Source organism: Lepidochelys kempii, chromosome 25 (assembly GCF_965140265.1).
Source record: "Lepidochelys kempii isolate rLepKem1 chromosome 25, rLepKem1.hap2, whole genome shotgun sequence".
Lineage (NCBI taxonomy): Eukaryota > Metazoa > Chordata > Testudines > Cheloniidae > Lepidochelys > Lepidochelys kempii.
In genome coordinates, this window is record NC_133280.1 from 1409485 (window position 1) to 1421778 (window position 12294).

A 12294-nucleotide genomic window follows, 5' to 3' on the forward strand; every position below is an offset into this window, starting at 1 on the left:
AAAGGGGGTGTAGGGCTTGGGGAGATATTTTTGGGGAAGATGTCTCCAAGTGGGCTCTTTCCCTGTTCTTTGTTTAAAACGCTTGGTGGTGGTACCATACGGTTCAAGGACAAGGCAAAGTTTGTACCTTGGAAAAGTTTTAACCTAAGCTGGTAAGAATAAGTTTAGGGGGTCTTGCATGCAGGTCCCCACATCTGTACCCTAGAGTTCAGAGTGGGGAAGGAACCTTGACAAATGGGTACACTGTGAAACAGTTACAATGAAGTGAAAATAATGAATTCATATGGGTGTGCACTTAAGAGTTCAATCTGGATGAGCCCTATTCATTTAAGACTTTGAATTAACAGTAAAAAACCCTACATATATCTTCTTTCCCTGAAGTATAACAAGGACCTAAAATGTGATCCTCTTGAATGTTATTGTTTTCACTCAAACATTCTCTCCCTCCAGAGAACTGTGGTCTCCTGATGCGCTAAAATAACCTTTCAACATGTTTGCATGCATGGGCAACATACACAGAAGGCTAACAGGAATTCAGAACGACTTTACAAATTGTCTTAGAGGAATGCCCTACAGCTGCAAACAGAAAAGAGACTCTCAAACTATGAAAAAATGCCTTTCCACTCAATGTGATATGTCTTCATCTGATACAGAGAGAGTTTCATCTTGTGGTGTACTTTATATGCAAAGATAACTAGAAGTGCAGAGCCAGGTGGTTCTGGGTGTTTACCCCAGCTCTGCCACTGATTTAACACGTGACTTTATGAAAGTCATTTAACAGCTTTGTGCCTCAGTTTCTCTATTTATAAAATGGGGACAATGATGATCATTTCCCTAACTTACAAGATTAGTCAATGTTTGTAGAGCACTTTGAGCCACGGCTACATAAACTCTGTATTAAGATTAAGTTGTCAGATTGATCTTACCTCCTCAAATATGTTCTTCCGGAAATCCAGGTCCTCTTGTAAGCTCTGGCAGCGATTCTCCAAGTCCACCCGCATCAACGTCTCCTTCTCCAATTGCTTCTTAGCCACAGCATGACCATCTTCTGCCTAGTGATAAATTCAGAATCCAAAATTTTAAAGCTGCATTTAAGTTCAACTGCATCCTTGTTCTCTATTTATGAAACTCTACACAGTGCCCTTAATTTAACTGCCTGTTCCCAACTATTTGTCTGTTCCCATGACAGAGTTAATGAGTTTCCCAAAAGAATACCAGTGACTACATTTAAAACAACTTTCATATGCTAGTATCACCTACTACAGTTCATGTTTATCTCAGTACCGTCTGATAACATAACTGGGAATTGTTAGCTCCCCATACTTTATACGTGGAGTAGACTTTAAACATTTTCCTTTGGGACAGCCTGGGTATTACTTCTGCATGTACTTGATGATGTAAAAGGATGGTGCTGAAGCAGTGCTGAGACGCCAGACTTTACTCAAGACAATGTTAGGTTGCCCTTGCTTATGAACAAACATTTGTGGGTTTCATAAACCAGTTGAGAAAGACAGGCATCTGCATACCAGAGTTGCTCTATGGAGCAAGAGCCACACACATACAAATTTAATCTCTGTATTTCACATATCAATCTCTTAGTAGATGTATTAGTATGGCTGTGCAACACATTACAACAGTAAACTAAAGTAACAAATTCAACAGGATAGAGTGTTTCTATGTATGTAGGTAAACTCTAAAATGTTCATTTACATACCTTAGCAAGCTGGGCCCGCAGGTCAGCAATCTCTGCTTCCAAACTGCGCTTCTCATTAAGAGTAGTACTGAGTTCTGCTTCACTTCTATGGAACAGGGCTTCAAGATCCTTAATGCGACTCTGAGCCACGGACAAATCTGCATCTTTCTTTTTGTAGCTAAAAAAATAATATATATATATATATATCTTATTTCCACAAGTTGGCTGCTACTTTTATTTCTTTCAAAAGGTTTTGTTACATTGAGGTTCCATATCCCAAACTGACCTCTAGCAATTATTACTCATTGTGTACCACTAGGTGGCCCCAGATTAATATCTATTTGAAGTTATTAAAAGTAACAAACCACTCTGAAAAAACTTGTTTCCATTGAGCTGTTGCAAATCTGTAGATTGCTGAAAAGAAACTTTAGCAACTTTAGCCACTTGTGGCGGGAAAAGTTACATTAAACTGTCTCCGAAACAGTGATAAAGTCAGCATTATATACACACTGCACAATGTCCAGTGCTGAATAAAAATTCCATTAATCAATTAACTTAAAAGCTGGATAGCACATTTCATCCCCAGGAGCCTTACAAACCTTGTACCTCATCCTTAGAGTAGCAGAGCACCTGCAACTCCCACTGAAGTCAATGCGTGTTGCAGGTGTTCAGTACTTCTAAGAATCAGGGCCATTCCACATAATGTACTCATTCACAAAACAAAAAATCATTTCACCCACCACTGAAATGCAGTCACTTCTTGGAAGCAAAGTAGCAACCATTTAACAGTACCCAGCACAATACACCACAAACTATGACAGATCATTTTTCCCCAATGCAGATAGCCAGGAACGCTTGATAGTTGGCAATGTGAATTTGTAGACTGATAAAAGAACAGGCTTTCCTGCTGAAAAGATCAAGCTTTTTAGAGAGTCCTTGTCCCTTGGTGTCATCTTAGGAAATCCTTGTTGTTCAGACTTTTCTTGCAAGAGATCCTGGCACCTGATGTGAGTAGAAATACTCAAAGCTCTTAGGAAGCATTGGTATCATCTATCAGCTCTTTTAGATGTAGACAATATCAGAGGCTAGGGTCTGCCACAGGTCCTTAGCTGGCTCCAATAATTCCTTGTTGATCAGCATTACAAGATTTCCAGGTATAGTGTGGTGCAGAATACCAAATAATTTTAGGCTTCTCTTGAACCACCTCCCGTGTAAAGGGTCTCAGCTACATGTTTCACAAAGTCGTGGAAGATTCTGAGATTATCTGATGGGTGGCATGGATGGATTAAAACAGTGTCATCAGGAGGAGGATACTGGAGCTGAAATTAATTGCTCGTCCACTTCTGCACGCTGATCTTCCTCACTCCACCTCTAGTCTCTAGATTCCATGATTGCACTAGCTGACCTAGATAACTGACTAACCTGCCATAAGGTGAAAGCAATCTAACCAGTATGGGGGAGCAGGAAGAAGCTGCGGGGGGAGGGTGTGTGTGTGTGTGTGTGTGGTGTCAATACCAATGTGATGGATACACAAACGCTCAGTGTCAAGAAAGGTGGCACTGAAAAGTCAGCAAGAAGTTGTTAAACAAGTCTATCCTAAACAAAGAAAGAGGCGGTTACTTACCTGTAACTGGAGGTTCTTTGAAATGTGTGGTCCCTACTGGTATTCCAAATGCGGGTGCGGATGTGCGCCATGTGCCAGAAGGTTTTCTTAACAGTGTCTGTTGACCCATGTCTGTCATGCATCCCCTCGTGCTCCCAGACAAGGTTATAAGCAGCCGTGTGTGTCATCACCTCTCCAGTGACCCTGATACCGCTGAGTAGTCCAGTCTGTGGTAGAGGCATGGAAGGCAGGTTTTGGAATACAGGTAAGTTACCCCTTCTTCTTCTTCTTCTTTGAGTGATGGTCCCTACATGTACTCCAAATATGAGTGAGCAGCGCAGAGTTGGGTGCAAGGATGAAGTGGAAGTGCAGTATCTGTAGCATGGCGTGGCACACTGCAGCGTCTGCAGCCGCTCTTGGGTGATAGCGTAGTGGGCTATGAATGTGTGAATGGAATGCCACCTTGCCATCAGAGGCGGATTAAGCTTTTGTGGGGCCCTGGGCCAGGACAAGTGGTGCCCTCCTCCACCCCTTCTGCCTGCAGTCAGCCACGTCACCCCCACACTCCTGCCGGGGAAACAGGGTTGGGGCTTGCCCTGCCCCTCTCCCCCACCGGCACTCCTGCTGGAGAGCAGAGTCAGGGTGCTTGCCCTGCTCCCCTTGGGCAGGCAGAGTGGGGCAAGCCCCCACGTCCCAACTCCACTCCCCAGGAGGGGTGCTGGGCAGGCAGACGGAGCAGGGCAAGTGCTACCAGGTGGACCTGTACAAAACTGAGGGGAAAGCCCACCATTTTGAGCCCAAGGTGGTAATCAAGGATGATAGGTATGGATACTGCACTCAGTTGGTGGTGATGGCAGTGAGCCCATGAGGTGAAACGTTTCCATTTAGCCCAGTAGAGGCCCTTCTGCATGTCCTCCAGCTTTGAGTAAGGATGTGTTGCACTGGAGCATGCTTTGTCTACCCTCAAGCCTCATCCAAAGGTGATGTCAAGAAGGCCTGGTTTGGGATGCTGATCTTGCATGAGGAGATCTAGAAGTGTTAGGGTGAAGTGTCCAAGGAGGTCTGTGAACCAAAACTGACATGGCCAGAACGGGGCTATGAGTATTACGGTACCTCGGTCCCAGCAAATCTTAATTAGGACTTTTGGGAATAGGGGAATGGAAGGAAAGGCATAGTGGAGGTCACCTGTCCAGGCTAGTAAAAGAGTGTCACAATGTGAGTTCTCCCCCATGGCTCCCCAGAGCAATTGCGGAAGAGGTAGAAGAGTGTGGCATTGTGCAGTTCCCACTCGTGGTTGAGGTACAGAGTCCTGCTGAGCACATTGGCTGTGGAATTTTGGGAGCCCGGGAGGTACGTGGCTTGGAGCATCACATGATGGCTGATGCACCAGTTCCAAAGGTGGATTGACTCAGAACAGAAGGATGGAGATCTGGATGGAGATTTGTTTGTTGATGTACACAACCGCTGCAATGTTGTCGGAAAGTAGTTGAACATGGCATGACTGAATCTGAAGAAGAAATGCCTGCCATACTAAACAAACTGCCTGCAGTTCTAGAACATTTATGTACATTCTGGCCTCCAGCAACGACCAGATACCCTGGCCTGTGTGACAGTCTAGGTGGGCCCCTGATCCCAAGAGGAAGGGGTCTGCTGTGATGGTGGCCTGCGGAGTGGAGGTAGTGAAAGTGTTGGATCATATTAAAGAAGTTCTGTATTAAAATCACAAATAAGTTTGATTCCCCATAGTTTCAATTCCAGGGTATTACTAATGAAGAGGTATCTTGGTTTTTGGTGCTGTTTCTCTCCCTCTATGTGTGAAACTTGCAAGCTGCTAATTGTGTTAGTACATTCTAAGACAGAGTCTGTTCTCAAAGCAGTTCACAGAGAGAGAGACTCAAAGCAATACTCTAACAACAGAAACAGCACCCAGAGACTCCCCGCCCTTTTGTTGTATTAACAATTGTGATTAAAATAGAGATAGAGGACGTATGTGGATGGATGCTTGGTGTGGATAATAACTGAATGATCAGGGAGGTGCCAGCCTAAGAATCCAGTGTCCATCGGCTGAAGAAGGCATCAAGTGGAAATAACCAGAGGACCCCCGGAGGGCAGACTGGAATCCACCCAACAGCCTCAAGAATGGGAGAACCAAAGAACAAGATAACATCTAGCAGCATGGAGCCGTCAGGAATGCGCTATCTGTTGATTGATTCAGCAACAGCATGATGAAACAATTCCCATAGACTGGCATAGGAAGAAATTCCTATAAAAATAGACTCTAAAAAGTGAGAACTTTGGGGTCTGATTCTGCAAACCAACTTCCAGGAGCATCAGATGAGCATCTGACAAGGCCCTGCTCCCTCCTCATGTCCAGGCCACCTGGCCAGTGGCTTGGCAAGAACAACTCTAAGGCTGGTAACTATGATAACAACCTTGCAGAACCTGTGTGTGTGTTTGTATGAATGAATGTGTGAATAAATATGAGACTGAATGGAATGTTATTATGATTCTTTCTGTATTCACAATAAATGTGGTATTTTGCCTTTTTCCCTTTAATAAGATCCAGCTGGTTTTTATTTTATTGGTATAACAAAAGGGGTTCCGACCATGACCTTGGAAGGGTCGGTCCACCAGGTGAGAGGCCAGAACTGTCTGGGGGACAATGACTCTGGACTCCAAATAGTCCGTATGGGGCCTGTAGATGGAGAAGAGCCACTGATGGCGGCAGTGCACATGTAGACAAGCTTGTGGGGTCACAGAGATGCAGGATCCCACATGTCCCACGTGGATTGTAGTGCGAGAATTGTGATGGAGGTCCACAACTGTGGCTGTCAGCGTTGCAAAGTGGTCTGCTGGAAGGAAGGTCCATGCCACAACTGAGTTGAGCCGCATCCCAATTAAGTTGATTGTGTAGTACAAGCACCGATTTCTCCTAGTTGATTTAGACACCCAGAGAGGTCAGGAGACTGCGAAGGGAGAGGATAGCGGAGGGAAGCTCTGGTTGGGATAGTACAACCGGAAGCCAGCATCCAGGTAGAAGTACACTGTGTAGCCAAGACAGCATATTTGTGCTGCCGTGACAATGAAGACCTTCATGAAGACATTCAGATCTGTGGAGAAAGGGAGGATTCAGACTTGGCAGTGGGGTTGTCCCATCTGGAAATCGAGAAATTTCCAGTGGGCTGGGTGGATGCTCACATAAAAGCAGGCGTTCTTCACATCAAGAGCCACGAACCAGGCCCCATGGGGAAGGGAGGGGATAATAGATGCCAGCATCACCATATGGAACTTGGGTTTCCTGATAAAGATGTTTAGTAGCCAAAGATTGAGAATAGAGTGGAGCCCTCTGCCCTTCTTCAGGATGATGAAATATGGGGAGTAAAAGACCCTCCTCTCATACAGAGGTGCCACATGCTCTGTGGCGCCCTTTGTGAGAAGAGCATCTGCCTCCTGCTAGACAAGGCATTGATGAGAAGGAGGGATCTGATGGAGCAGTGTAGGGGAAAGAAATAAATTCTATGGAGTAACCGTGATAGATTATCTCCAGTACTCAACAGCCTGTGGTGATCTGGCCCCAATTTTGGGCAGACAGGACAAGACGGCCCCCAAAGGTGACATGGGGTGCCATGGATGGCAACAGGGAGGGTTTGCAGTTCTTGAGCAACAAGTCAAAACTGTTTAGGTTATTGGTGGGCAAGGGATGAGGAAGTGGCCGTGGCAGAGGGTCACCGCCACTGGGACTGGCGGCACCTGTGTGGGTGTTCCTGCTGCCACTGGGAGTAGGCTGGGTAGTGCACATATGTCCGGGGGCAGAACTTCTGGTGCTGTTTCTTGCGATGTGGAGTCGGAGTATAGATCTCCAGGGATCATAGTGTGGCTCAAGAATCCTTGAAGGAATGAAGGGATTCATCCGTCTTTCAGCAAAAGCACTTGTCCTGGTCAAAGGAGAGGTCCTCTATAGTGGTCTGGGCCTCCTGAGGAAAGCCAGAGGACTGAGTTGCATGAGTTGCAGTGCATGACAATGCCCATTGCAAGGGAGTGCAAGGACATGTTATTTGCATCGACTGCCACTTGGAGGACCACACTGGTAACCAGGTGCCTGAAATTGCTGCTGCTGGTCAGATGGCAGTTTGTCCTTGAACTCTGCTAGCCTGGCATAGTTATTAATATCATATTTGGCTAGCAGAACCTGGTAATCTGCTATTCAAAATTGCAGCACCGCTGAGGAACAGACCTTCATCCCCAAAGGGTCTAAGCGCTTGGCTGGAGTGAGAAACTCGTGGGTGACTGGGGGACCAGAGAGAAGCAGAGAAGGCAGGTAAGGTATCTCCAGTTCCTCTGGCGAGAGAAGGGTCTCCAAATGGAAGGAGTCTGGGGAGTGCCCTTGAAGATGCCAGAAGACCACAGCAGCATCCATGGGAGAGGCTGGACTGAAGGGTGCAAAAGGTGGGATGGGTGGTGGGTGTGCTAGGGACTGCTCCAGATGGGCAGGATACTGGGGTGACCAGTAGTGCCGCCGGATCCTTCTTGTGCTTTGCTTTACCTTTGATGCAGGGAAGCTTGGGTACTGGTGGTGGCACGTAACATCTCACCTGACGTGACTCAACTCAGCTTGGGGAGGAAACACTGTGCTTAGAAGCAGTCATCGACAGTGACTTGCTCCTGTGCCCATGAGTGCTTCCTATCCTCATATCTGGGTTTGTCCTTCACCGCCGGTACTGTCGGATCCAAGGTGTGAGAAGTGCTGGGAGGAGGTGGTGATGGATGCTGCACTGATGGTTTCAAGGGTCCCAGATCCAACTGCGTGTGCGGTCTCATGGCTTCCTCCATGAGGTATTTTCAGAAGCAGAGCTCCCACACTTCCCGAGTCCAGGACAGGGAAGACTTGCAAATTGCACAACGAGTGGCGATGTGAGCCTCCCTGAGGCAGTAAAAGACACCGTTGGTGCTTGTTGTTCAGAGAGAATGAGTGTGGGCAAGAAACAATTTTTAAACCCTGGAATGCGGGGCATAGTCCCCCGGGGGGAGGTGAAAAACAAAGGAAGCATACCCCACTCAGGATAGACTAACACTAACTACTACTATATACAAGAAAAACAAGAGGAACTATACAGAGCCATAGGGTTAGAAGGGACAGCAAGGGTCATCTAGTCTAACCCCCTGCCAAGATGCAGGATTCGTTCTGTCTCAAACATCCAAGACAGATGGCTATCCAGCTTCCTTTTGAAAAACTCCAGTGAAGAAGCTTCCATAACCTCCCGACGCAGTCTGTTCCATTGTCCTACTGTTCTTACAGTTATGAAGCTTTTCCTGAGATTTACTTGAAATCTGCTATGCTGTAGTTTAAACCCACTGCCTCTTGTCCTACCTTCTGTGGCAAAAGAGAACAACTTTTCTCCATCTTTTTCATGGCAGCCTTTCAAGTATCTGAAGACCACTACTATATCCTCTCAGTCGCCTCTCTTCCAAACTAAACATACCCAGTTCCTTCAGCCTTTGCTCATATGGCTTGCATTCCATCCATTTGATCATCTTTGTCGCTCATCTCTGGATCCTGTCCAGTTTCTCTGCATCCTTTCTATACATTGGTGACCACAATTGGACATTACTCCAGCTGTCACTGGTTAGGCCTCAAGCAGAGCAGTACTATCACCTCCGGTGACCTGCATGCTATGCCTCTGTTCATGCAACCTAAAATTGCAATTGCTTTTTCTTTTTTTTTTTGAGCAACAGCATCACGTTGCTGACTCATCATGAGGTTGTGATCCACCACAATTCACAGATCATTCTTAGCAGTGCTGCCGCCAAGCCAGTTAGCCTCAATTCTATATTTGGTTTTTCTTCCCTAAGTGTAGCACCTTACATTTGTCTTTGTTGAATTTCATTTTGTCACCCATAGACCAGTTCTCCAATTTATGAAGATCCTTCTGATTTTTAGCTCCATCTTCCAAAGTATTGGCAACTTCCCCTAGCTTTGTGTCATCTGCAGACTTGATCACTATGCTGTCTATACCTACATCCAGGTAGGTAATAAAGATGTTAAACACCGGAACCAGAACAGATCCCTGTGGGACCCACTTGTGACCTCCCTCCAACCCAACATCTTTCCATTAGTAGTTACTCTTTGTTTGCAGTTGTTTTTTCTCCATCTTACCTATCAGAATGTCATGTGGGACTGTGTCAAAAGCCTTGCTGAAGTCCAGGTATATTCTGTCTACTGCATTCCCCCCATCCGCCAAATCAGTTACCTTGTCAAAGGAGAAAATCAATTTGTTCTTGGCAAATCCATGCTGGCTGCTAGTTAGTACCACTTCGTCCTCTAGGTATTTGTAAACTGAACGTTTTATATATTGCTCTAGTCTCTAGTGTCTCAGGTATCAAAGTCAAGCTGACTGTCTCTCATTCAGCCTCTTTCCCCTCTTTTTAAAGATGGGCACTATGTTAGCCCTTCTCCAATCTTCTGGGACCTTTCCTGTCATCCATGAGTTTGTAAATATTATTGCTACTGGCTCTGATATTTCTTCAGCTAATTCCTTCAATACCCTCAGGTGAATAGCATCCAGCACCACTGATCTGAATTCATTCAAGTTGGTCAGAAGATCCGGTGATGTGTTCTTTACTTATCCCGATCTGCTTCCCTTCCCCTTTATTGTCTATAGTAACTTAGTTAGTCATCCGGTCACGTGTTATTTTTTGTGAGAAGACAAGCAAAGTAGGCATTGAGCAGCTCTGCCTTCCTATCATCTTTCATTACCAGCTCACCTGAGCAGCGGACCCATACAGTCCTTGATCTTTCTTTTTGTCTGACATATTTGAAGAACCACTTCTTATTGCCTTTAACATTCCTTGCCAGCTGTAACTCATTCTTTGCCTTGGCTTTCCTGATTTTGTCCCTACACACACTTGTCCATGTATACTTCCTTGGTGACATGCCCCTCCTTCCATTTCCTGCATGTATCCCTTTTGTTTTTAGACAGTTAAAAAGTTCCTTGTGCAGCCACACTGGCCTCCTGTGGCTGTTATCTTTATCCTGTGTCAGAACAGCTTGATGTTGAGCCTGTAGTATTACATCTTTTAAGAAGTGCCAGCCCCTTTTGACTCCTTTTCTTCCTAGTTGGTCTTTCCGTGGGACATTGCCTACTATTTCTCTAAGCCGGTTGAAAACTGCCTTTCTGAAGTCCACTGTCCTTTTTCTGTTCTAATGTCCTCCTTTCTATAGGATCTTGAATGCTATCAGATCATGATCACTTTCTCCCAAGTTCCCGACCATCTTCAATTTCACAAGCAATTCATCCCGGTTGGTCAAAACCAGATCCAAAATGGACAATACGCAAGCTGTTTCCTCAACTTTCTGAATTTGAAAGCTGTCCCCTACACATGCTAAGAATTTGCAGGATATATTGTGTTTTGCTGCAATAAACTTCCAACACATATCAGGGAAGTTCAAATCCCCCATTAATACTAGTTCATGTGTGTTAGCTAATCTGGTTACCTGCAAACGGAGTATGTCACTTTCTTAGCTAGAAGACTAAGAGCGCAAAGAAAACAGGGGTTCAGACTCTGGCCATGTGGCAGTAAGAGGGAACTGGAGAGGCATCGACCTGCACAGTGTATTATAACCTCGGCTGGGAACACAAGGGGGACACACAATGCATGCGCGGGTCAACGGACACTGCTAAGAAAACCTTCTGGCTCCAGTGCATACGCACCCATGTTTGGAATATATATAAGGACTATCACCCAAAGAATGTGTTTATACCTCAAAAAAAGAAAAGGAGTACTTGTGGCACCTTAGAGACTAACCAATTTATTTGAGCATGAGCTTTCGTGAGCTACAGCTCACTTCATCGGATGCATACCGTGGAAACTGCAGAAGACATTATATACACACAGAGACCATGAAACAATACCTCCTCCCACCCCACTGTCCTGCTGGTAATAGCTTATCTAAAGTGATCATCAAGTTGGGCCATTTCCAGCACAAATCCAGGTTTTCTCACCCTCTGCCCCCCCCACACACAAACTCACTCTCCTGCTGGTAATAGCCCATCCAAAGCGACCACTCTCTTCACAATGTGTATGATAATCAAGATGGGCCATTTCCAGCACAAATCCAGGTTTTCTCACCCCCATACACACACAAACTCACTCTTCTGCTGGTAATAGCTTATCTAAAGTGATCATCAAGTTGGGCCATTTCCAGCACAAATCCAGGTTTTCTCACCCTCCGCCTCCCCTCCCCCCACACAAACTCGCTCTCCTGCTGGTAACAGCCCATCCAAAGTGACCACTCTCTTCACAATGTGTATGCGGAGGGTGAGAAAACCTGGATTTGTGCTGGAAATGGCCCAACTTGATGATCACTTTAGATAAGCTATTACCAGCAGGACAGTGGGGTGGGAGGAGGTATTGTTTCATGGTCTCTGTGTGTATATAATGTCTTCTGCAGTTTCCACGGTATGCATCCGATGAAGTGAGCTGTAGCTCACGAAAGCTCATGCTCAAATAAATTGGTTAGTCTCTAAGGTGCCACAAGTACTCCTTTTCTTTTTGCGAATACAGACTAACACGGCTGTTACTCTGAAACCTGTCTTTATACCTCAATTTACATACAAGTAGTAAACTTACAGCACTGTGGATTTTACCAGAGATCTTAAACACACTTTGTTTTCATTTTCTGGGAACTTGGTTATGTTCTGGAAGAGAAGCAGCAGTGGACAGCTAAGGAAATTTGTTAAATCAATTCACTGGCTTCCATGTCTGAAAAGAGATGTGCAACTCTGCCCTGCCCTGCACTTGTCTACATTAAGGAAATCTGCATCACTGTAGGTACGCACCTGTGTGCCACACAAAGAGAAGTTTCTTAGAAACAAAGGATTTCTCAACAGTCAGAAACTTAGCCCTAATACCATCATTGTATTGGTGCAAACTCCTTATCTCTAGACCCTCTGCAGCAGCACAAACTGGGGCTTGAATTAACCTACACCTGCGTAAGCCC

The 12294-nt window shown here is 45.5% G+C and overlaps 1 protein-coding gene across 2 annotated transcripts in view; it reads right to left on the minus strand.

Moving 5' to 3' along the window:
• The window catches only part of LMNB2 (lamin B2), a 107620-nt gene that overhangs the window by 21634 nt on the left and 73692 nt on the right, over window positions 1-12294 (minus strand). The window contains exons 3-4 of one of the 2 annotated variants that reach the window (XM_073324001.1): window positions 1715-1871; window positions 927-1052 (exon numbers count right to left, since the gene is read on the minus strand). In XM_073324001.1, the coding sequence (XP_073180102.1) occupies window positions 927-1052; window positions 1715-1871 (283 nt within the window). The remainder of the gene's footprint in view (window positions 1-926; window positions 1053-1714; window positions 1872-12294) is intronic. The other variant, XM_073324002.1, reaches the window with a different exon arrangement.